This window comes from Delphinus delphis, chromosome 19 (assembly GCF_949987515.2).
Source record: "Delphinus delphis chromosome 19, mDelDel1.2, whole genome shotgun sequence".
Taxonomy (NCBI): Eukaryota; Metazoa; Chordata; class Mammalia; order Artiodactyla; family Delphinidae; genus Delphinus; species Delphinus delphis.
In genome coordinates, this window is record NC_082701.1 from 7,881,428 (window position 1) to 7,906,393 (window position 24,966).

A 24,966-nucleotide genomic window follows, 5' to 3' on the forward strand; every position below is an offset into this window, starting at 1 on the left:
ATTTCTCACTTAAATTACAGATTTTTTTTTTTTTTTTTTTTGGCCGCACTGTGTGTGGCATGCGGGATCTTAGTTCCCCAACCAAGGATCGAACCCACGCCCCCTGCAGTGGACGCGTGGAGCCCTAACCACTGGAGCACCAGGGAAGTCCCTATAGAGTGATTTTAAACTTTCAAATCTGATTGTATTGTTTACCCATGCGAAACCCTGCCTTGGCTTCCCATTCCTCCTAAGTCCAGAAGCCTTACGAGGCTCTGCACTGCCACCTCATGTCACTTGCCTTCCTTAAAACACTTTGGTCCCCTGGAGTGCTTGGCCCCTTCCAGAGCGCACACCCATCCTCTTTGTCTTGCTAACTCCTTGTCCTCCAGGCCTCAGCTGTCCCTTCAGGGAGGTCCTCCCTGGAAATGAGCCTCCCCCACACCCAATAGGGCCCCTTCTCGTGACCACTGTCTTTTTCCTTCTTTCTTTCTTTTTTTTTTTTTTTAATTTCTGTCCCTGGGAAATTTGTGTTTTGTTTTGTTTTGTAATACAGCAGAGGCAAAACTTTTCTTCCCCTCAGTGGTAAAATACACTGGATACATCACATAAAATTTACCATTGTAAGTGTACAGTTCGGTGGCACTAAGTACAATCACATTTTTGTGAGACCATTACCACGATCCATCTCTAGAACTTTTTCATCATCTCAAACTGAAATTCTGACCCCATTAAACACGAGCTCCTCAATCCCCCCTCCCCCAGCCGCTGGGAACCCCCCTCCTACTCTCTGTCTCTATGAATTTGTCTATTCTAGGTGCCTCATAGAAGTGGAAACATACAAGATTTGTCCTTTTGCCTTTGGCTTATTTCACTTAGCATAATGTCTTCAAAGTTTATTCATGTGATAGCATGTGTCAGGATTTCATTCCTTTTTAAGGCCATTGTATATTCAGAGCACATTTTGTTTATCCATTCGTCCACTGATGGACACTTGGGTTGCTTCCACCCTTTGGCTGTTGTGAATAGTGCTGCTGTGAATGTGGGTGTACAAGCATCTGTTTGAGTGCCTGCTTTCAGTTCTTTGCGGTGTATCCGCAGGGGTGGAGTTGCTGCCCTTTTCTTGTACAGTACTTACTACAGCTGCAATGATCACACAGCCGGTTGTGTGGCACAGGCATCTGTTTGGGTCACTCACCGCTGTATCCGCAGCCCCGGAGAACAGTACACCACACTGAATAAACATTGTTGAATGAGTGAGTGAAAGTGTCCAACCTTAGTGGGTGGGGCAAAATGTAAGTATCCTGACGAATTTAGGTCTGGGTTAATCTTAGCCCCCAAAGAACAAATCCATGGATCCCCCAAGGATTGACGAAACTTCCAAGAATATCCATTTTACTCATCGTTCAAGAGAAGAAGAAGAATACCAATAACACTTATTGAAAGCTCACTCTGTGCCAGACTTGTGACAAGCACTTTGCCTAAATTACCTCATTTAATCCTCAAAATAACACAGACTTCCCTGGTGGCGCAATGGTTAAGAATCCGCCTTCCAATGCAGGGGACACGGTTTCGAGCCATGGTCCGGGAATATCCCACATGCCACGGAGCAACTAAACCCGTGTGCCACAACTACTGAGCCCGCAGGCCTAGAGCCCGTGCTCCGCAACAAGAGAAGCCACCGCAATGAGAAGCCCACGCACTGCAATGAAGAGTAGGCCCCGCTCGCCACAATGAGAGAAAGCCTGCACCCAGCAACAAAGGCCCAACGCAGCCAAAAATAAATAAATAAAATTTTAAAAACTATATTCCATAATTTTATTTCATTAAAAAAAAATAAAAAATAACCCTAGGCAGTTTACTCTGTATCTCCCTCACGTGTTTCTGGCCTCCCCCAACCCACTCCCCTCTGGTAGCCACCTGTTTGTTCTCTGTCTCTGTATTTGCAGTTCTATTATTATCCCTATTTTACAAGTGAGGGGACCGAGGCATGGAGGGGACTAAGCACCCTGCCCAAAGGCATAGCAGCTGGGAAATGGCTAAAGTGGAATTTTTAGCCAAGACTTTCTGATTCCAGAACTCACACACAAAAACCATTCTCCACTGTTGGGCAGAGAAGTGTTGCTCCTTACATTAAAGCAAAATCAGAGATATTACCGAGTAAAATTCAAAAATTGAATGTCATTTAAAGACAAAGTACACAAGGCATCAAAGAATGTGTCCTACCTGCCTCAGTGCTCGGGGTGTGAACTCCCTCCCTGGCCCCTTCTCTGAGGACGCTGGGAAGGAGGAGGTTGAGGCTTCTACCCAGGTGGAGACCATGAGGACCACCCACGGCCTCCTGCAGTTCTCAGGCATCTTCTGGAGGATGTGATGGTGCAGAAAGGGAGTGACCTCGTGTTCCACATTTTGAACGTTGGCATCAAATGGGAATGTGTGTGTTGGGTGTGGGGCTGACTGGGTCACAGACCCTGCAGCTAAATGCTATTTTCTTCCCAGGGGAGAAAACCCAGCACCAGTAGAGCGGTCTGCAAACCTCTGCCCCTCCCAGTTCAGCCCCATCTTCCTGGCCAGGCCCTCCTTTTTAGCCACAGTCTCAGTCAGTCCCTCACCCTGTGCCTGGGAAGAGGGGAGGTGAAGAAAGGCACTTCTGTGAGTCCCCTGAGTGGGTCGGAGGAGGAGAGGGAGGGGAAAGGATGCGTTGTCCCTTTCCTCCTGGAGTTGGGGGTTGGGGGGGGGATAGTGGGAGGGGTGAGGGGTACGGGACCCAGCTGTCCTTAGTTGCCGAGAGGGGAGAGATGCTCAAGTCCGTTGGTCAGTCTGTCGTTTGGAATTCCAGAGCTCATTTTCCCACAGAAACAAAGCTCAAGTGGCGGCTGGCTCCCCGCCTGGCCCAAAGGAGCCAGACTCAGCTAATAGCAGCACAGCCTCAGAAGACCCTTCACCTCCTTCACACACTGCCATTGTCTGTGACTGGCGGGGCTCACAGATCCTCAGGCAGCTCTGGAGGAAGGGCTCTGGTGGCCGTGGAAACTGGGCTGAGGGCAGCTCTTACACAGGCTTAGCTTTGGGAAGCACCGCGGGCGCGTGTGTGCATGTGTGTTTGGACGTTTTTAAGCACACGCCTCAATTTCTTCATCTGGAAACGGTAGTGGTAAAAGAAGACTTGGACTAGATCGATGGTTTTCTAAACTTTCGTCTTTTCAACAGCTTCTCTTTTTGCAAGTCATCTTGGGTAAAATCTGCTCTGATTAAAGTGTTGTTAGGGGCAGTGAGGGGCTCGACCCCTGGTTTCCCCTCCCACCCCTCCAGCCTGCCCTGCCTCATTATACCTCTTCAGAACTCCAGGTGTCCTCAGAGCATGTTTGAAAAGTCACTGGGCTGGATCCACACACACAAATACACAGACATACACCCAGGCAGGCATGAAGACCTATACACTTATGCACACACAACAGACAAGCACAGACACACACACAGAGGCAGAGACATAACATAGATACACACAGACACACAAGCACACACATAGGCAAAGAGATACACCCGAAAACACAGACTCTCACATACACCCCATCTCTCCGGCTCTAGTATTTTCCTAGAGTCACAGAGGAAGTTCAGGGTTGCAGCTAACACTCCATTCTGGGGATAACACTGAAACCCGGGGGCGGGCTCAGCCAGCCCCTTGCGAGCTGTGCAGCCCTGGATGAGCCAGTCCCCTGCTTTGAGCTGTAAATCTGTTAACACTGGGAAGTAGGATTAGGATGCATAAGGTTCGGGACTTCCCTGGTGGCGCAGTGGTTAAGGATCTGCCTGCCAATGCAGAGGACACAGGTTCGAGCCCTGGTCTGGGAAGATCCCACATGCCTCGGAGCAACTAAGCCCGTGTACCACAATTACTGAGCCTGAGTTCTAGAGCCTGTGAGCCACAACTACTGAGCCCACATGCCACAACTACTGCAGCCCACGTGCCTAGAGCCCGTGCTCCGCAACAAGAGAAGCCACTGCAATGAGAAGCCTGCACACTGCAAGGAAGAATAGCCCCCGCTCGCCGCAACTAGAGAAAGCCCGCGTGAAGCAACGAAGACCCAACGCAGCCAAAAAAAAAAAAAAAAAAAAAAAAGATGCACAAGGTTCCATGAGTCTTTGGAAGCTAGCAGTCAGTCTGCAAGTGGCAGGGCCTTTGTGGCTGCAGACTTGACTAGTCAGGCCCGAATTCCAACCAGGAAGCGCCAGTCCTGTGCAGGGGCCATGTCCATCTAACTCACGTTCCGTGACATGCCAGACCCTGCAGGATCAGGGACCCGAGGGTTCTCTGTAAGGGGAGTGTGTGGGGTGGGGCGTGCCAGGGTGGGGGGTGGGAGGGGCTCTGGGAAAGGTGGGAGGCTCCCATTGGTCCACGTTGTGACAGCAACAGGAGCAGCCTCCCCCATCCGCCCCAGGCCCCGGGAGCTGGGGCCCTTGGCTGTCAAGGAAACCGTGTTGAGAACACAGAGCCCCAGAAGCCAGCAGGCCCCGCCCGGAAAAACAACATCCTGGCTTCTGGGGCACCAGCAGGCTCTGTGGGAGGGGTTATTTTTAGCTGGTGAGGCAGCCAGGGCAGGACTTGTATGGCCTTGCCGTCTGGCTGCATAATTCACCCATTGTCCCACCCGACCTTGGGCTCTCTGCCTGCCTCTGCTCTCCAGGCATGGCCCTCCCTGGGGTGCACCTGAGTCACAGACAACCCCAGGAGGAGGGGGCTGGCCTGGGAACACACTCACCTCGTAGCCTCAGGGAGCAAGGCTTCGCCTTGAAAGCAGAACTCGGGCATCCCAAGCTAGGATGGGGGTTCTGGAGCAGCAGGGGCACTGGGCCTTCTTGGGAGAGAGATGGAGGTTCTGCTGGGGCCCAGGGCCCAGGGTCTCCCCCCGCATGGAGGCGAAGCACCGTTCCAGCCGCACAGCTGGTGCGGAGATGGGAGGCAGCTTCCAAAGGAGGACACAGGTCATTTTAGCGTAGACGTTCTCCGCTCCAGCCGCACCCGGAGGTCAGTTCAACCACATCTCTCAGGGGCTGAGAAGGTATGTGTATGAAAGAAGCTCTAGGTCTCAAACGTTCTTGCCCATGCCCAGGAGTTACGCCCTGCTCTTGGGGGATGTGACGTCTGTATTTACTCCTGGGCACAAACACCATTAGGCAGGTCCAGAACGAGGCTGTGGTATCAAGGATGAAAACAGTGGGTGGGAACCAGGCTGTCCGGAGCAAACACTCGGGCAGCCAGAATGACTGTGGGGCTGGACCCCTCCGGGAGAAGCCACCTCTACCTCTCCCTGTCCAGAACCAGGAAGCAGGTGTGCCCCGAAGGGTAGGCACCCCATTTCAGCCTCCTCTTCCTGGGCCAGGGTTCTCCCTCCCAATAGGAATCTGGGACTAGGGGCTTGTTCCCTTGTCCTGCCTTTCAAGACCTGCTCTTGAAAGATGAGAAGTATTGGGAATCCTTGGTGGGTGGAGAGAAGGGTAGAAAAGGGAGTCATTCATTCGACAATTGTTTATTGAGCACCTACGATGTGCCAGGCACTGTCCCAAGAACCTGGGAGAGGAGGGGTCGGGGTAACCCTTCTCCCAGAAACAAGGCCTGCAGGGGGACAGGGTCTGGGGAGCCTCCTCCCTGAGAGGTGGAAGGCCTTGTATATGGAAGGTGGAGGCCTCTAGGAATGAGAAGCCTGGGGAATGTGTGGGACTCCAAGGCCGGTGTCTTCCCTGGGGCAAAGCAGGGGTGCAGAGAAGCAAGCTTCCCAGGAGCTGCGACCGCAGCGGGAGGAGGCCCCGTGCCCCCTGCATCACCTCCTCTTCAGCACGGATATGCAGGACTTCTTGAGGGGCCCGATCTGCAGATGGGCATCCACGCTCTCCAGGAAGAAGGCGGGCTTGAGCCTGTGTGTGAAGAGCCCCGCAAAGTGGCTGTCCAGGCGGCTCTGGAAGGGGTCAACCGGGGAGGCTGGGGTGCCGCTCCGGCGGGCCCGGGAGGTCTTCAGCCTCCGCAGAAGGCTCATCTTGCCATCCCGCACGGCATAGAAGGCCAGGGTTCGGTCAGCATATTCCAGGCAGATCCCGACGGTGGGCGAGAAGGGGTGGGGCAGGAGCAACTCCAGCCCGTGGAACCAGACGGAGAAGCTGCGTCCGTTCCACTGCAGGCAGCAGGAGTGAGCATTGCGTCCAAGCCGGCCCCGGTCGTAGGGTTCTTGCGGGGAGAAGTCTTCAGCCATGACTCCCACGCTGACCCAGCCCTCAATGATCTCCACCTCCCAGTAGTAGGTGCCCCGGTCCAGGGCGCCCTCGCCCAGCACCTGCTCGCAGTGGGTGAAGCGGGTGGGCGACTCGGGGTAGTTGATGGGACACAGCACCCTCTTCACACCCTTGGTTCCAAACAGCTGCAGGAACTTGTCTGCCGTGTCGCTGTCCAGGTCCACGATGTACGCAACTGCTCCCACGGAACAGAGAGAGATGCAGGGCTCAGGTCCAAGGTCAGGTGGGACAGTCCCTCCCCTAGGGGCCCACCTCCCCAAACACAGCCTCTCCCCTCCTCTGCAACTGGCCCTCTGCAAGCAGGCCACCCTGGGGAGCACCCCATGAGCTAACCTAGTTCACTGCATGAATGAGGGACAGGAATCGAAGACCTCATGCGCCAGGGCCCAGCCCAGAAGCCTTGGGAGGGCCCCTTATGAGCAGTGGGGCGAGCCCAGGTGTCGACTTACACTTGAGGAAGTAATCCCTGGGAGCCTCACTCTCCAGGCTGTTGGCGCTTTCGGGGTCCTGGGACTCAGCATCTGCTGCAGAAGAAGAGACAGTGCAGAGGGGGTCTCCCCAGCTGCCCGTGGCTGGGCCGCTGTGCAAGGTGACCGCCCCCACCGAACCTATGACTGAACTTCCCCTCCTCCCCCTTCCTCCCAGCACCCCAGGCCACCTGGGGACAGGCACACCCCCAAATATGGTACACTGTGTTCACACACATGCCTGGTCCTCGGGCTCTGCCCCCGCTCCACTTCCTCCCTGGGCCTCAGCCCTTCTGAAGCTAGAGGGTGGTCTAGGAGAGGCCTGCTCTGCCCCCTGGGCTGTGGCCAAAGGGGCTGACTTGTGCTCCAGCCATCGGCAGGATTTTGGGTCCCACCCTGAGCCTGGCAGTTTCCATCCTCCACTCCTGAACGGGCACCAGGCCTGGGGGCCCGTGCGGGGAGTCTGGGGAAGGATGAGTCACTTGCGGGGGGCACCCACCTTCCGTGCCTGGCTTCTGCAGCCCATCCTCGTCGCTGCCCAGCCCCTGCAGCTGCTCCCACTGGCTGGTGCAGGCTGAAGCCAGGCCATCTCGTACCACCTGCACGGCCTGGGATGACTTGGTGAAGCTGAGCTCCCCTGGGGGCCCGGGCCCAGGGCCGCACCCCTCCTCCAGGGCCAGCCTAAGCTCCAGGAGCTCCTGTACCAGACAAACGCCCATTAAGGCCCTGCTGGCCACAGCTCCTCCTGGCTGGGGTGACACGGCGCCGCCAGGGGCTGGCACAGCCCTGAAGCCCAGGCACCCGCTGCCTTCTCCCTCCGCTTCCCGCCTACCCCCTTCCACGTCCTCTCTGGCCTGCAGAGCTGCCCTCACCTGCAGGAAGCTGACCGAGTCGGCTTCAGGGACCTGACCGAGGTTGCGGCGGGCCCGGCTGAGCCGGCTGCGCTGTCCCTCCTGCCGCCGCAGGTCGCCCTGGGAGCGGCCCAGCATGGTCGCCTCCCCCTCGTCGATGAAGGACAGCACCTCTGCCTGAAACCCCTGCAGGACGGCTGCGGCCTCGGCAAACAGCCGGCTCACCCTTTCCCGCTCTGCCACGGCTGCACTCTGCACAGGAGGACAGAGGTGGCGGTGATGAAGGCAAAGAACATCACTTCCCATACCCCACTTTCCCCCCCTGTCCTCTCGGGGGGACAGAAGCACCAGCCCCAGCTGCCCTGGATCTATGTCAGGTCAGGGGAGACACTCGTGCTCACTGGAGCCGGGCAATGCCTTGAGCGTGGGCTTCTTTAGAGTGGACGGTACCATGCTGAAAGCTCACACTGCCAGGAGGATACTGCAGGAGTGAACGGGGGCGGGGGTTAGGATGGGATCGGACCTTGATGAGGGCCACCGTGCGCCGGGACTGTGCGATGCCCGCGCCCAGCTCGTCCATGCGGTCCTCCACAGCGCTCAGGACTTTGGGCTGCTCGGCCTGTGAATGACACCCTTGAGTATGGGGTCTGGCAGAGGTCACAACCCTGCACTGGGGTCCCAGGTCTCACCAAGGGGGGAGGAGAGGGCTGACCTGGGAGGGAGTGGTATCTGGGTGTAGGTGGGACTGGGAGTGGCCATGATATGCCAGAGGTGCCTCAAGCCCAGGCTGGTGCCATTCCCGAATGCCCAGGGAGAGGGCAGGCTGGCCAGCTGTGGGTTGTCTGCCTCCCCGCTTTGACTGGTGTGCAAGTAGAGGGCCATCTACCGTCCTCAGTGTTGCTCACATGCATTTGAGAACTTCCTTCAGCGGGGAAGAGGCAGAGAAAGAGAGTGAGGAGGGGGCCCTGCACAAGATGGCATTCAGCTGTCCCGGGCATCATTGTCCCCAAAGAGTCTGTGCCCCCAGCCCAGGCCTGAAAAATAGGGATTCCGGGCAAATCCCCTGGGTCTTATGAGTCACCACGCCAGGCAGGAGAGACGGAAAATCCCAAGGCAGAGGCGCCAAGACCGGGCTGGGGGCCAAAGGAAACTGGGGGCGGAGGTAACCGGCCAGGCAGCATGTACATGCTCCCGCCACGGCCCCCGGAACAGCTGGACAGAGCGGTCTGTGTGCTCGGACCACGCTCTGCAGCACTCCTTTCGCCTGCCACACCCATCCAAACCCTCAGCCCAGGCAAACGGGGATCTGCAGGAGCTCGGCCGGCCGGCGCAGCAGCTGCGCGGCGGAAATCAGCCGCCTGGGACCACGTGGGCCTAACCCGGTTCCCGGCTGTTTAAACCCCCAAGGGCCCCGCTCCAGCCTCAGGCCCCCAGCCCGCCCATCTTTTTCGAGTTCTCACTGGGTCCCTCCAACCCCCATTCTTGTCCCGAGCGCAATGTCCCACAGCGAGAGGAGGCCGTCAGGGCTGGAAGGGACCGCAAAAATCCTCAGATTAGAGGAGGGAATTAAGGATGAGGGTGAGGGGTCCCCGGCCCTCGGCCGCCACGCGAGGCCCGTCGCCCGCCCGCCCTCCGCGCCCGCGCCCCACCTCCTGGAGCGCGCGCTCCTGCTCCAGCGACACGAGTTCGTGGCCCCGGTGCTCCTGGGCGGCACAGGCCTCACACAGGCACACTCGCTCCGCGCGGCAGTAGCGCTCGAGCGGCCGCAGGTGGCGCGGGCACAGGCTCTCCTCCAGCCGGCGCAGCGGCGGCACCAGGCGGTGTCCGCGCAGCGCGGGGCTGCGCTCGTGCGGGCCTAGGTGCGCGGGGCAGAAGGAGGCGAAGCAGGAGAGGCAGGAGAGCGCGGCGGGTAGGGCGGCGCCCTCGGGGCACGCGTCGCAGCGCACCGGCTCTTCGCCCGCCGGCCACGGCTCCGGCGCACACGGAGCCGACGGCTCCGGGGCGCTGGGCGACGCACTGGGCGGCGCACTGGGCGCCACCGGCTCGGGGGCCCGGGCCGGGCCGGGGCCGGGCCCCGGGCCGGAGCCCTGGCGGAGCTGCAGCAACTCAGACAGCGTGTGGTTCTTGCGGAGCTGCAGGCCGTCGGGGAAGGGCTCCTGGCACAGCGGGCAGCGGGCCGTGCCTCCCGGCCCGCCGGCGCCACCCGCGCCGCGGTGCGGCCAAAGCGCGCCCAGGCAGGCGAGGCAGAAGTTGTGGCCGCAGGGCAGCGTCACTGGCTCCCGGAGCGACTCCAGGCAGATGGGGCAGCTGAAGGGGCCGCTGCCGTCCATGGCTCCTCGGTCGCGAGGCACCGCCTGTGCTGCTCCCGTCTGGGAGGGACCCGGACTGTTCGCGATGCGGCGCCGCCCCTGGGACCGAGGCCAAGGATCCGGCCCCCGCCCGCCGCCCGGCTCGGACCGCCCCCCAGCGCCACAGGCCCGCCCGCCGGCCCTGACACCCAGCCCCAGCCCGGACAGCGCGGAGTGGCCTCTGGGCCCCGTCTGACCCCTAAGGGTTCCTGGACGAAAGGGCTGTGAGAGAGAGAGGGCAGAGAGCTGAGAAGGCAATGCGGGGGACACGCTGAAACCAGGGAAGGAGTTCACTCCTCCATGACCCCCCATAAACTCCCCCACCCCGTGGCCAGCCAGGAGGGGCTGGGTGACCCCACTGTGTTCCGCAGGCACCTTTGCACTCCAGACCCCTCCGCAGCACCTTTAAGCAAAGTTGCTGAGCTGCTGAAGGCGGGGGTGGGGGGAAACTGCTGATATGCGCATGTTTTTGCCCCTGTTTAACCCGGGTTGGGAAACTTGGGCTTCTCTAAACTTGAAATGGGAAGTTGATATCCTCCAGGTCCAACGTCCTGGGAATTCAGTTACGGTCCACCGACACTCATGTGGTGTGCCTGGGGCTAGGGATGTGGGTTCCCCAAGTGGAGGCGTTTGCTGAGACTCCTTCAACTATGCACTCAAAATGGTGCATTTTATTATACGTAAACTATACCTCGATAATGTTAAATTTAAAAAAATAGAATGGCAACAAAATAACAAAAGTAGCATTGGGTTGTAACCCAAAGTATAAAATAAACATCCATGAGTTCATGCTGGTGTAAATAAATGACTGGATAAATAAATAAATGAGGGAGAATAGACAAATTTCCCATTCAGAGGAATTCCAAAAAGTTTTGGTAAATACTCCAAGGTGGAGAATGGCTTCCCACTCCTTAAGTATAGACGGTGCATAGTGACTTTCTTCCAAAGGGAGCAGAAGAGTAACTTTACAATGGAGAAACCTGATGAAAACCACATCAAGGTCAACGTCAACAGTGATAAGTCATGTCGGCAGTAAGTACCCTTGATATGATGTGGTCTTCCTACCCAGAAGTCCATAATCCCACTCTAATTATGACTAAAACTTTAGACAAATCCCAATAAGACACAGACTACACAGCACCTGACCAGAACCCCTTGAAACTGTCAAGGTCATCAAACAAAAGCAGGGAAAGTCTGAAAAATTGTCACAGCCAAGAGAAGCCCAAGGAGACATGATAACTATATGTAATGTGTATTCTGGACGTGTTCCTGAGAGAGAAAAAGGATGTTAGGGGGAAACTAAGGCAATTTGAATAAATTATGGAATATAGCTAATTGGGGCAATGCTTCCTACCCCCAGGCATGCAGACTTCCTGCTGATGAGAGGCCAAAGTGGAAGGAATAAAGTGGTGGAGAGGATTGATCCACCTAGAGGTGGGGATTAGCCTTTCTTGCTCTGCCAGGGGGCCCTCTTGAAGCCTGGTGTAGTCTCAGAAGCCTTTCCAGAATAATGCTTTTCAATGCACAAAACAAAATGCAGAAGATTCCATGGCAACCAATTACATTGAAATACAGGTTCAAAATGTAAAGAAAGAAATTTGTGATAAAGTAATATATGTGTTTCTTTAACACAAGAACAAATAACAAGATCTGATGGAGGCCTAAGAATTACTGTATTTTTGAAATAGTGATGAATGTAAACATATTTCAAGTTCTCTGTCACCTCTGTAATGTGCAATGAAAAATCTGTAAGTTTTTTTTTAATTTTTAAATTTAATTTTATTTAGTTTTTATGCAGAAGGTTCTTATTAGTTATCTATTTTACGCATATTAGTGTATACATGTCAATCCAATCTCCCAATTCATCCCCACCCCCCGCCACTTCCCCCCTTGGTGTCCATACGTTTGTTCTCTACATCTGTGTCTCAATTTCTGCCCTGCAAACCGGTTCATCTGTACCATTTTCCTAGGTTCCACAAACATGCGTTAATATACGATATTTGTTTTTCTCTTTCTGACTTACTTCACTCTGTATGACAGTCTCTAGATCCACCCACGTCTCAACAAATGACTCAATTTCGTTCCTTTTTATGGCTGAGTAATATTCCATTGTACATATGTACCACATCTTCTTTATCCATTCTCCTGTCGATGGGCATTTAGGTTGCTTCCATGACCTGGCTATTGTAAATAGTGCTGCAATGAACATTGGGATGCATGTGTCGTTTTGAATTATGGTTTTCTCTGGGTATATATGCCCAGTAGTGGGATTGCTGGATCATATGGTAATTCTATTTTTAGTTTTTTAAGGAACCTCCATAGTGGCTGTATCAATTTACATTCCCACCAACAGTGCAAGAGGGTTCCCTTTTCTCCACACCCTCTCCAACATTTGTTGTTTGTAGATTTTCTGACGATGCCCATTCTAACTGGTGTGAGGTGATACCTCATTGTAGTTTTGATTTGCATTTCTCTAATAATTAGTGATGTTGAGCAGCTTTTCATGTACTTCTTGGCCATCTGTATGTCTTCTTTGGAGAAGTGTCTATTTAGGTCTTCTGCCCATTTTTGGATTGGGTTGTTTGTTTCTTTAATATTGAGCTGCATGAGCTGTTTATATATTTTGGAGATTAATCCTTTGTCTGTTGATTCATTTGCAAATATTTTCTCCCATTCTGAGGGTTGTCTTTTCGTCTTGTTTATGGTTTCCTTTGCTGTGCAAAAGCTTTGAAGTTTTCATTAGGTCCCATTTGTTTATTTTTGTTTTTATTTCCATTACTCTAGGAGGTGGATCAAAAAAGATCTTGCTGTGATTTATGTCAAAGAATGTTCTTCCTATGTTTTCCTCTAAGAGTTTTATAGTGTCTGGTCTTACATTTAGGTCTCGAATCCATTTGGAGTTTATTTTTGTGTATGGTGTTAGGGAGTGTTCTAATTTCATTCTTTTACATGTAGTTGTCCAGTTTTCCCAGCACCACGTATTGAAGAGACTGTCTTTTCTCCATTGTAAATCCTTGCCTCCTTTGTCATAGATTAGTTCACCATAGGTGTGTGGGTTTATCTCTGGGCTTTCTATCCTGTTCCATTGATCTATATTTCTGTTTTTGTGCCAGTACCATATTGTCTTGATTACTGTAGCTTTGTAGTATAGTCTGAAGTCAGGGAGTCTGATTCCTCCACCTCCGTTTTTTTCCCTCAAGACTGCTTTGGCTATTCGGGGTCTTTTGTGTCTCCATACAAATTCTAAGATTTTGTGTTCTAGTTCCATAAAAAATGCCATTTGTAATTTGATAGGGATTGCATTGAGTTTGTAGATTGCTTTGGGTAGTATAGTCATTTTCACAATATTGTTTCTTCCAATCCAAGAGCATGGTATATCTCTCCATCTGTTGGTATCATCTTTAATTTCTTTCATCAGTGTCTTATAGTTTTCTGCATACAGGTCTTTTGTCTCCCTAGGTAGGTTTATTCCTAGGTATTTCATTCTTTTTGTTGCAATGGTAAATGGGAGTGTTTCCTTAATTTCTCTTTCAGATTTTTCATCATTAGTGTATAGGAATGCAAGAGATTTCTGTACATTCATTTTGTATCCTGCAACTTTACCAAATTCATTGATTAGCTCTAGTAGTTTTCTGGTAGCATCTTTAGGATTCTCTATGTATAGTATCATGTCATCTGCAAACAGTGACTGTTTTACTTCTTCTTTTCCAATTTGTATTCCTTTTATTTCTTTTTCTTCTCTGATTGCTGTGGCTAGGACTTCCAAAACTATGTTGAATAATAGTGGTGAGAGTGGACATCCTTGTCTTGTTCCTGATCTGAGAGGAAATGCTTTCAGTTTTTCACCACTGAGAATGATGTTTGCTGTGGGTTTGTCATATATGGCCTTTATTATGTTGAGGTAGTTTCCCTCTATGCCCACTTTCTGGAGAGTTTTTATCATAAATGGGTGTTGAATTTTGTCAAAAGCTTTTTCTGCATCTATTGAGATGATCATATGGTTTTTCTTCTTCAATTTGTTAATATGGTGTATCACATTGATTGATTTGCATATATTGAAGAATCCTTGCATCCCTGGGATAAATCCCACTTTATCATGGTGTATAATCCTTTTAAAGTGTTGTTGGATTCCGTTTGCTAGTATTTTGTTGAGGATTTTTGCATCTATATTCATCAATGATATTGGTCTGTAATTTTCTTTTTTTTTTTTTTGCGGTACGCAGGCCTCTCACTGTTGTGGCCTCTCCTGTTGCGGAGCACAGGCTCTGGACGCACAGGTTCAGCGGCCTTGGCTCACGGGCCCCACTCCGTGGCATGTGGGATCTTCCCAGACCGGGGCACGAACCCATGTCCCCTGCATTGGCAGGCAGACTCTCAACCACTGCGCCACCAGGGAAGCCCGTAATTTTCTTTTTTTGTAGTATCTTTGTCTGGTTTTGGTATCAGGGTGATGGTGGCCTCATAGAATGAGTTTGGGAGTGTTCCTTCCTCTGCAATTTTTTGGAAGAGTTTGAGAAGGATAGCTGTTAGCTCTTCTCTAAATGTTTGATAGAATTCACCTGTGAAGCCATCTGGTCCTGGACTTTTTGTTTGTTGGAAGATTTTTAATCACAGTTTCAATTTAATTACTTGTGATTGGTCTGTTCATATTTTCTATTTCTTCCTGTTCAGTCTTGGAAGGTTATACCTTTCTAAGAATTTGTCCATTTCTTCCAGGTTGTCCATTTTACTGGCATAGAGTTGCTTGTAGTAGTCTCTTATGATGCTTTGTATTTCTGCAGTGTCTGTTGTAACTTCTCCTTTTTCATTTCTAATTTTATTTATTTGAGTCCTCTCCCTCTTTTCCTTGATGAGTCTGGCTAATGGTTTTTCAATTTTGTTTATCTTCTCAAAGAACCAGCTTTTAGGTTTATTGATCTTTGCTATTGTTTTCTTTGTTTCTATTTCATTTATTTCTGCTCTGATCTTTATGATTTCTTTCCTTCTGCTAACTTTGGGTTTTGTTTGTTCTTCTTTCTCTAGTTCCTTTAGGTGTAAGTTTAGATTGTTTATTTGAGATTTTTCTTGTTACTTGAGGTAGGCTTGTATTGCTATAAAGTTCCCTCCTAGAACTGCTTTTGTTGCATCCCATAGGTTTTGGATTATCGTATTTTCGTTGTAATTTGTCTCTAGGTATTTTTTGAAAAAATCTGTAATTTCTATTGGTGACAAGTCACAGCTGTTGCTAGTATCACTGCAGTGTGTTTTCTCCATTTGTAATAGAAATGCTAAGTATCTGTTAGAGGACAGTGAAAATAAAGAGGATTTCCCCCCTAAGACCCCGGGTTAAAAATGTCTAATTTAGGGAGAATTCCCTGGCAGTCCAGTGGTTAGGACGTGGCAGTTTCATTGCCATGGCCTAGGTTCAATCCCTGGTTGGGGAGCTAAGATCTGCAGCACGGCCAAGAAAAAAAAAAAGTCTAATTTAGAAAGATGCTATGCAGAGTCTCCTGGAAAGAGAGAAGAAAACTAAGATCTATTACGTATTAAGAGAGGTGGGATCCACTCCTGGGGGATTTGTGGGAAGTGGGGGGAGGGCAGGAAACCATGAAGGCCTGCATGGAGGAAGTAGCATTTGAGCTGGGCTTTCACAGACTGCTAGGGCTCAGGCATGCAGAAACTAGGGTGGGAAAAGATCTTCTGGGCAGAGCAGCAGAGGGACCCAGGCTGGGTGTGCCTAGTTTCGCAGGAAGGCGGGTAATGAGTTCCATAAGTTGGTTTCCACAAGGAGCACTTGATCTGGACGGTCCCTTGTTTGCCGAGACCCAGCAACAGTTCAGAGGCTCAGGCATCAGCGCCACCCTGCCCGGCAGCCTGGCAGCGAGGATGCCTGGGCTTGCTGAGACCACAGACCCGCCTGGTTCTGGAGGGGAAAGAAGGGTGCCACTCAGGTTTGGGGGTGCTCAGGGATGAGGCCCAGCCAGCCCTCTGCTCCCCACCCCACAGCCTGTTCAAGAAGATGTGCTCCCTCAGGAAAGCTTGGAGATGTGATTTGCCAGGGTGGCTGCATTTTGACACTTCATTTCCATTACGATAGCTTTAAGTTGCCCAATATATTCATTATTCTTGAAATGACTTGGCTCTTAAGGGGAAAGGGCAACTGACACTCTGCTCATGCCTGCATCTCACTCTGCCCTTGCCAGGACTGTCACGAAGGAGGGGAAATAGAATTCCAATAGGTTACGTATCTTGCCAGAGGTCACATAACTAGTCCTGTGGAGGAGGTGGAATTTAAACCCAGAAGGCGCAACCTGAAAGTAATCCTAAACCTCATGTCATAAATGACCTTGTCTGGCTGCAGTACTGCTTACCAAAAAAAAACAACAAAAAAGTCAAACAGAAACAAAAACAAACAAGCAAAAGCAGTTGAGCAAATGATAGTACTTAGCAAGCCACGCCTAGCTTTGCTTGCATCTCTGAAAAAAAATGGAAATGGGATCCAAGCCATGTCCCACAGTAGCACTTCTTCTTTATGCTATTGACGTGCTTTAAAACACTTGTTTATTTCAAAGTACTATATTTAGGAGTATCTAAAAACTAAACAATTTAATCAGGCTTATAACAAAAACTGGCAGTCCCATGTCCTACCTCCTCCAGATTCTTGCTCCCGTGGACAACCAGGTTCAACTCTTAACCGTCTCTTCCAGCACTTACCTCCTCGTCGCTAAAGCACGTGCTTATAAGCCTTGAATACGTGAATGTCTGTGCTCGTATTTCTGGAAATTTTGATTCTTTATCGCTTCTCCTTTGTGTTGAGCTCCCCGTTGCTTGGATCCCAGGTCTCCCTTTCCCTTCATTGCTTTCTTTCATTTTTGAAAAGTGGGTGCTCTGGGGGCTTCCTGGGAACGGATGCGTAAGTGTCTGCAAATGTCTTGGTTCAGGCTTTGCCCATGATTGACAGTTTGGCTGCGTGTGGAATTCTAACGTTTATTTATTTATTTATTTATGGCTGCGTCAGGTCTTTCTTGTGGCATGCGGGATCTTTGGTTGTGGCGTGCGGGCTCCAGAGCATGTGGGCTCAGCAGTTGTGGTGCGTGGGCTTAGTTGCCCCGTGGCATGTGGGATCTTAGTTCCCCGACGAGGGATTGAACCCGTGTCCCCTGCATTGGAAGGCAGATTCTCAACCACTGGACCATCAGGGAAGTCCCGTGTATGGAATTCTAAATGGAAATCTTTCCCCCTCAGAGTCTCAATGGCCTGGCTCCATTGTCTTCTAGCTGCCAGCCCCTTGTTACTTGAAGCCACATTTCCTACTGTCACCACGCTGCTCCCTTCCATCCCTTACTGCCTGGGCAAGAGCAGCCTCTTATTCTCTTTACCACTCCCCTCTCTGGCCTCCAATCCAACTCCCTCCAACTCCACTCGCCCAGAGGCCCCTGTCTTTTAAAATCTCTCCCACCCTCCCCTGCTCTTTTTCTGTCCCTGTGCCCACCCTGCTGATTCTGCCTCACAAGACACCCAGAAACCGTGAGGAGTGGGGCAGAGATGCTGGAAACACCCCTAGGCTCATCAAATGTGTCCTCTTTATAAAAGTTACACCCCAAAGCCCATGCTTCTTTCTCCCTCTACACCAAGGCATTTTTCCTGGAGAGGAGGCAGAGAGTCCTGTTAGAATCAGGAGGACCCAGCGAATTTAATCTGAAGTAGCTGTCCAGGAGATTTGTCAATGCTTGCCTCCAGACCTACTTGGGAAGCACTTCTCCATAGCACTCTATAAAAATACGGACTTCCCTGGTGGTCCAGTGGTTAGGACTCAGCACTTGCACTGCTGGGGCCCAGGTTCAATCCCCAGTTGGGGAACTAAGATCCCACAAGCATCACGGCAAAAAAAAAAAAAAAAAAAAAAAAAAAGAAAAATGGCAGTAGTGTTGTATGTAAACAAAGGTTAATGATCACAATATAGAACCTTCCCACAGGACAACACGGAAAGGACTAACAACCCAATAAAAAAGTAAATCCACGGAATAAATGACCCAAGGCACTCCCCACCATGGAAGCAGAAAGGGGGCTGTTCTTCCTTTCTCTGCCCCTTTCAGAACATGGGCTCGGCTGGCTGGACACTTGTGTCGGGTGCTGGGGCTCTGGGATCAAGAGGGACAGTTAGAATCTGTGCGCCGGGACAGCCAGTGATGATGGCTACCTGGCCAGCTCAGTCCTGCATCCTGCCCTGCCTGGCCTTTCAGCTCCTGCTGTTAACCCAGCTGTCACACTGTTGGGCTGCCCAGTGTCACAACCTCCTTCCCGTGTTTGGGGACCTCCCCACCTTAGGAATCTTACTGGAAGCTCCTTGCCCAGGCTGCACCAATCAGAGGCCTGGCCCTGCCCTTGAACAGAGAGCCAAACGGCTGAGGAGTGAGGCCACAAGATGGAGTCTGCGACTGTGGCAGCGGCCGAGGCCAGGTTACCATGTGGGGAGGGAGGTACACTTTATATAAAAATATTTTGTAACTTTTGGAGTATGTGTTATCCTTTAATAAAACTTTTATTGTCAGATACTTACACGTGAGTATATAAAACATGTGTGTGCAGTGGGAAAAGTTACAAAGCAAACACCCTTGGAACCACCACCCAGATCAAGAAGTGGAACATTTCAAGTACAAAACTACTGCTCCCCTATGGCCCAGCACCCTCACTTCCAGAAACACAAGCAAAAACATGTACAAGGATCTTCGCGGAAACATGTTCCAAAGAGCAAAAACCAAAATAAAAGGAGTTGGCAGTGTGCTGGCACCTACACGAATGACTGTGCTTAATCCCCACACCCCCCTGGGGATAAGGTGGGGAAGACGGCAGCTGAGGCTCTGCCACAACAACTTGCCTGGTGGGATGGGGGGGGCAGTGGCACTAGCTGGCCTGACTCAAGGTTTCTTTATTTTGGTCCTTTGTATAAAAATAAAAAATCTTCAAGTGTTCATTGTTTCTCTGTTGAGCAATTCCTCTTTAGGAAATGTAGCCTACGTACGTAACAATAAATATGGCCAAAGCTTCCTGTTCAAAAACAGTCATCATGGCCATATTTTTAGAGCCCTCAAATAAAACGTTTTGAATGTCCAATAATGGGTAAACAAATTCTGATTAGAATTTGTCTTTGTCATTAGAATGACTGTCTATACTGTAGTCATTCAGAGAAAAGTTTTTAACAATGTGAGAAATGCTTGTTAAGTAAAACACGCAGAAAACACAATTGTTTATAGAATACGATCACAAGGATGTACAAAGTAAAAGAAAAAAAGACCAAACTATACGAAATGTTAAGGAAAATAACAAAAAGAAAAGAGATAAAGATGAGGAAGGAAAAGGTAAATATCAATTTTCCCAAGATTTCCTCTAGGAATCGTTTTTTCCTCTGGGGCTGTTGCATGTATGATTTTGTCTGTCCCACCCTGTGGTGTGTCCCGCACCACACTTGCTCTCCTGAAGGACCAGGAGCCCTGGGCACTGCACTAGCCTCTGAGGTCCAGGCAGTGCCTAGAACTGGGCTCCCATTTTACTTCCTTTAGCCCCTGTCCCGTTCAGAGAGGCTGGAAAAGTAAACTCCAGTTTGGAGGCTCCACCCACCTCTCTCTCCAAGTGGCCCAGCCTGGTCCTGACTCGGTCTTCTGGCCACCAACTGGTCCCGTTAGAGCTGTGGCCTCAGGCCCCCAGGCCAGGGGCTGGGGCAGTTCTTGGGCCCACAGGCCTGGTGGCACCTGGTCCTGACCCTGAGCTCCATCCTGTGCCTTCCTCAGCTGAGCCCTGAGGCCTCTTCCTGGAGCCCTGGAGGGAGCTTGGCCTCGGGCCGATGGCACAGGGTCAGGGTCCTACCCTCGAGGAGCCAGAAAACGGGGTGGAGGGGCCGGGAGAAGATGGCATGAAAGGTATACAAGTGTTGGGTCTCGGGCTCCAGGCTGTAGAAGGTGAGGCAGCCAGAGGTCAGGTCCAAATCCATGCCCAGGAGCCGCCCTGATACCCCCGGGAGGCGCCGGGCCTCCCCGTTGTGCCAGGCCTGGGTGCTGTCCTCCTGAATGCAGAGCCCCCAGGAGCTGGGCCCACGGCCGATGTTGTCCGTGTGAGGCCCCAGCTTGCGCCTCGTTAGTTCTGAGTAGGCAACGCCCAGCGTCACCGAGTGGTTGGACACACGTACCTCCCAGTAGTGCTGCCCGGCCTGGAAGCTCTGGGCACACTGCACTTGCCAGAGCTCGAAGCTGCCTGGCCCATCTGGGCCCCGGGGCTTGCGACAGTGCTTTACCTGCCGGTCCTGCTGAGACAGGTAGAAGTGACGGTTGGCGCTGATGGGGTCGAAGGTCAGGTTGCGATAATCTGTTGGGCAGAGATGGACGGAAGGTGAGCGGGCAAGGGTGCCTGTGCCTGGCCACCATCCTGTCCCCAGAGGGGAGAGACAGCAACTGAAGGTCCACGGGCGGATCGCCAGACATCTGCCGGGGCGACTGCAAGCTGAGCTAACGTGGACATCATCTCAGCATCCGACCCTCCATGCAACCCCTGAGGTGGAACCTTCCGTCAGCCTCGTTTCACAGATGAGAAAACGGAGGTTCAGAAAGGTCACCTAACTTCGTAAAGTGGAAGAACTGTGATCAATCCCAGATTTGTGTGCCCAGAATCTCCTTAAACACTACACTGGCTGCACGTGTAAGAGGTGTGCATCCTGCAACAGGTGTGCAGAGGGGCGAGGCTAGCCCCAGGGAGGGGAGGGAAACAGACTTCCTGTACAGAACAGTCATAGCACGTGCCGTGCACACGCACAGACCCACGTGTACACACAACGCACTCACACGCACACGCTCACACAGGTGCACACACACATCCGATGGGCCTTCTTACTCTGCCAGAGTTTCCTCCTCAGTGGACAGACGAGGCTCGCGACTGGTGCCGGGGGACCTGGGGCCTCTAGGGGGCAAAGCAGTGCTTTAGGGGAGTGACCTGGAGGGGAGCTCATGGGGGGCTGGGCCCTCACTCCATTACCACCCCAGTGGGAAGGACAGCTGGGCCCAGAGGGGTGGAGAGAGATCTGGGGTCAGCCTTACCCATGGAGCCAAAGTCAGCAGCCTCGGCTGGTGCTCCGGGGTGGCCCCCCTCTTCCAGGAGGAGGGCACACAGCTGGCTCAGGGACTCCTTCAGGCCACCCAGCTGCTGATCTTCGTCCCAGTGCGGGAGAGTCAGTGGCCCAAGCGGGCCTGGGGGCGCCAGGAGCTGTGATTCCTGAGCCCCGGGGACAGCTGCAGTGAGCCGGGGCACGAGGGCAGGCACCCGGGTCCCCACCCTGCCGCCCCAAGGCCTGGTACCTGGAGGAAGGTCCGGTCGTCCAACTGCTCCAGGAGGTTGCGAATCCTGTGGTCACAGCAAGACAAGGCCTCCAGGTGGCCCTGCAGTCGCTGTTTCTCGTCCCGGGCCTGTTCCAGCGCCTGTGTCTTGGCCACCTCGATGTTCCTCAGGGCCAAGTCCCGCTGCATGTCCAGGGCCTGCAGCAGGCGGTTGAACTTGCCAGAGATCACGGAGGTCAGGGTGCAGGCTGAGCTCTGGGTGGGCACAGGAGAAGTCGAGGGCAGCAAAGTCCCTGGGCTGCCCGCTGGCCTGAGGGGTGGGAATGTGGGGAGCCATGGTCCCTGGAATCTCTCCCCCTGTTCAGCCCTTCCTTTCCTGCTGCCAGGAGGCATTTTCAAGGCAGCTTACACCTACTGCCCGGTGTCCCAGGGACCGGCCAGTGGCTGCTCGAAGGACACGGCATGAGGACGTGGGGGGCGTGGAGCAGACAGGCCTCATACCTGGATCTGGCTGCTTCGCTGCTGCAGCTCCTGTAGCTGGCTCTCAGCCTGGGTGGCCTGCTGCTGGGTGACCTCCAGTGTGGCTCTCAGCTGGGCCTGTGGTGCCCACCGGGGGACAAGTAACAAGAGGGGTCCAGGATCGGCTGTGAAGTTCCCCCCTCAGCCAGTCAAAACACCTGCAGATGCTGGGCATCCCCTCCTCATGCCACCCCAGGTGAGGCCAGCACGCAGAGCATCAGCCTTGGTGTGTGCCCCGGGAGAATTGGGTCAGAGTCCCAGGGAGGCCTGGACAAGGCCCCTTCCCCACCCGGAGCAGGGTGGTGCAGAGGCCTTGGGCTGAAGACGAGCAACCTGGGGCGGAGCAGCCCCCCACAACCCTCAGTCAATAAATGGGAGCTTACGCGGCCTTGAGGGGAAGGGGCGACGACCCAAAGCACCAAAGTTTTTTGACAGGTGGGCAGTGCACCGCAGGTGTAAGTTGGGTTCTTCCAAATGCCTGGCCAGTCCTCAGGCCCAGCTTTGGACATGAGGGGGAAGGGGGCACCCCTATTTGGTTGTGACCTGTCTGGTCTCCTCGAGGATCAAAATGCTATACTCTCGTAGTTCAGGACTGCGCATCTGCTAGGATTTGGTTCCCTGTACCAGGTCAAGAGCCTGTCTTGATTCTTCTTGTCCCAGCAACACTTTGATGGAAAGACTGGTATTATCCCCGATTCACAGGTCAGAGAAGTTGACAACTTGGTCAAAGTAATCAGGTCTTCCTAAGTGCAACACCTGTGCCTCTGTTCAGGCCTCACCGCCTCCGGCACGGTAAAACATGCTGAATGTAGGAGGGGGCAGGGCAGACTTTTCTGGTTCACCCTGACTCTCCCCCAAAGGCACACATCCAGCCCCTCACACCCCAGCGTCACTTCCCCTCTCCCTAGCCAAATTCTAGCTCCTGCAGTGCATCTGCCGCGGGCTGTACCACCTGTTCCTCCCTCTCTCCCTGTTGCTGCCCTCCACTGCAAACTTCGATGCTTAGTGCAAGGTCTTTGGTCCCACAAGCAGTAACACCCTGTCCTTACTCTGTGCCTTCAGCAGCCACAGGGATTATCCTCCACATTCTGGCTCTGGGCTCCTTGACCTCCTCATTCCATCTCAGCCACTCACCCCTGTTACTTCACCCTGGACCCGTCACCAGCTCTAACATCTCTATTCCAAGCATCTGTTTTCTGACCACCACCTCCTTTCAAACCAGAATAAAAACAGGACCAAGCGAAGCTGCTGAAGCTGCCAGCCCCGCCCGGGCGCAGAGAGCAGGGCGGGGTCCCCCGAGGGTCACCTCGCGCTCTCGGCGCTCGGCGTCCAGCAGCGTCCGCTCGTGGAGGCGACACTCGCGCACGGTGCACACGCTGCACACGCAGAGGCCCTCGGTGCGGCAGAAAAGCTCGAGCGGCCTCCCGTGCCGGGGGCAGCACGCGCCGGGGCCGGGGTCGGGCGCCGGCCGGACGCGCAGATCCTCCAGCACGCCGCTCAGAGCCACGTTGCGGCGCAGCTCGGCGCTGTCGGGGAAGGGCTCCCGGCACTCGGGGCACACCTTCTCGCTGCGGCCCAACCAGTCCTGGATACAGGCCCTGCAGAAGTTGTGGCCGCAGAACAGCGTCACCGGGTCCCGGTAGAGCCCCAGGCAGATGGCACAGGTCAGCCTGTCCTCCAGCCACGGCGCGGCCATGGCGGCGGCGGCCGGCCCCAGACGCACGGGCGGAAGGCCGGGGCCTCTTAAAGGGACCGCCGGCGCCCGGGTGTGGGTGCGGCGGGCGGAGCCAGGACTCGCCTGGGAAGACGAACTTGACAGCCCTTCTTCCGCCCCGACCAGCCGCCACTCCCAGTGCGCTCGCTCCACCCTGCACCGACGGCTGCGGGATTGGCTTCCCATTCCGGTGCTCGGCCCCTGTCAACTCCGAGCCACCCCTGCCTGCCTTTTACCACCCGAAACTGAGAGTTGGGGTCCAGCTCTCTCTGGGACCTCCATCCTGCTTCCCTAGATCCTCAGTCCAGCAGCTCCCGTGCAGGGAATCTGGACACAAGAGGCTTGGGAAACCCGTCGGGCCTCCTGGCCTCCTCCTGGCTGAGGGCCACCACCAGAACCTCTTCTGAGCCCCTAATCTGAAAATCTCATGCAAATACTACTAACAACAACAAGGGCTGTTGTTATCTACCTCCCAGGGGTTTGGGCGATTAAATGGAACAGGACCGCACATGGGAATGCCTGGCAATGAGCATGGGGCACACAGCTAGTGCTCATTAAATGCTCTCTCCTGACCCGAGGGGCCCTGCTGCACTTTTTCCTTGAGCTGAATTTCAGGCACTTGCCGGATTAGGGTGTCTCCCTTCTCTAGGTTATGCCTAATTTCGGTTCTTTTAAAGCAAACAGTGAGGTGGAAATTTCTGGTTACCAAGAGACAGAGACCAAAAAACTGGTTCCTTCCTACCCCCTTTAATGGAAACTAAAGCACGCTTAACCTGCACTTGGAATCCCCTCTTGGTGTCAGCCCTCTGCTGGGGAGAGTTCCTTGTCTGCAGGTCCCAACTGTTCTGGAACCTCACTTTTTAGAGAGGTGGTTCCCTTGCAGCTGAGCACAGAAGGATCCTGACTGCTAACCCACCTGCCCTGGGGGCAGTGTGTGCTGGGCCAGCGTGAGTTGGAGGAGGGTTAACTCTTTCTTTCCAAAGGAGCTGGCCTAATTTTGAGGCGGGGCATCCTCTCCCTTTGATGCAGCAAGTGTATTGTCTTCTGGGTGACAGTATGTGAAGTTTCTCTTGCTGGAAAAGGTGCATTGATCTCCTGACTGGCTACTAGGCAGTCTCTGCCTTTAGAGAGGAGAAATACCCTAACCATCCAGCAAGCACTCGGGAGCTTTCCGGGTCCTGAGCAGGGGGCGTGCCCAGAGATCTCTGAGACCTGCCTTTGCCCCACCTGACAAGGCTTCTTATTCAAAGCATCTGGAGGCCAGGAGCCTGTGAACAGCCGGCAAGGGGCCAATGCCCAGGGCTGGCAAATTTCTTTCAAGAGGCCTGTGGGAGCAGCCAGGATCCCCTGCCTGCTTTTTTTCTGCACCCGTCTTCAGCCAGTGGATCGCAGGGCCTCTGACACCCTCAGGAAACAGAGGTGAGGGGTCACCTCCTGGGGTGGGAGGCAGCCTTCTTCCCACCCATAAAGCAAGAGTCCCACCAGGCGGCATTCTGGCTGCTC

General features: G+C 53.3%; 2 protein-coding genes and 1 non-coding gene across 5 annotated transcripts; 1 reads left to right on the plus strand and 2 right to left on the minus strand.

The window, feature by feature from the left end:
* Nucleotides 1-5,500: 5,500 nt before the first annotated feature.
* On the minus strand, nucleotides 5,501-10,282 carry TRIM47 (tripartite motif containing 47). 2 transcript variants are annotated; one of them, XM_059998208.1, is made up of 6 exons: nucleotides 9,232-10,282; nucleotides 8,106-8,201; nucleotides 7,604-7,834; nucleotides 7,231-7,429; nucleotides 6,714-6,785; nucleotides 5,501-6,439 (listed from the first exon to the last, which is right to left on the minus strand). In XM_059998208.1, exons 1-6 carry the CDS (start codon nucleotides 10,240-10,242, stop codon nucleotides 5,799-5,801), a joined length of 2,250 nt encoding a protein of 749 aa, XP_059854191.1. In that variant the 5' UTR covers nucleotides 10,243-10,282; the 3' UTR covers nucleotides 5,501-5,798. The 2 variants fall into 2 exon arrangements, with proteins under 2 accessions (XP_059854191.1, XP_059854190.1); XM_059998207.1 differs by having other exon boundaries at nucleotides 6,714-6,788.
* A 7,415-nt stretch (nucleotides 10,283-17,697) lies between these two features.
* Nucleotides 17,698-17,769, plus strand: TRNAA-UGC (transfer RNA alanine (anticodon UGC)). Its single transcript has one exon. It is a non-coding gene; the product is annotated as a tRNA-Ala (tRNA).
* A 659-nt stretch (nucleotides 17,770-18,428) lies between these two features.
* TRIM65 (tripartite motif containing 65) lies at nucleotides 18,429-24,869 on the minus strand. Of its 2 annotated transcripts, XM_059997905.1 has the most exons (6): nucleotides 23,056-24,869; nucleotides 21,732-21,827; nucleotides 21,252-21,485; nucleotides 20,994-21,168; nucleotides 20,791-20,856; nucleotides 18,429-20,268 (listed from the first exon to the last, which is right to left on the minus strand). In XM_059997905.1, exons 1-6 carry the CDS (start codon nucleotides 23,647-23,649, stop codon nucleotides 19,694-19,696), a joined length of 1,740 nt encoding a protein of 579 aa, XP_059853888.1. In that variant the 5' UTR covers nucleotides 23,650-24,869; the 3' UTR covers nucleotides 18,429-19,693. The 2 variants fall into 2 exon arrangements, with proteins under 2 accessions (XP_059853888.1, XP_059853889.1); XM_059997906.1 differs by lacking the exon at nucleotides 20,791-20,856.
* Nucleotides 24,870-24,966: the final 97 nt, after the last annotated feature.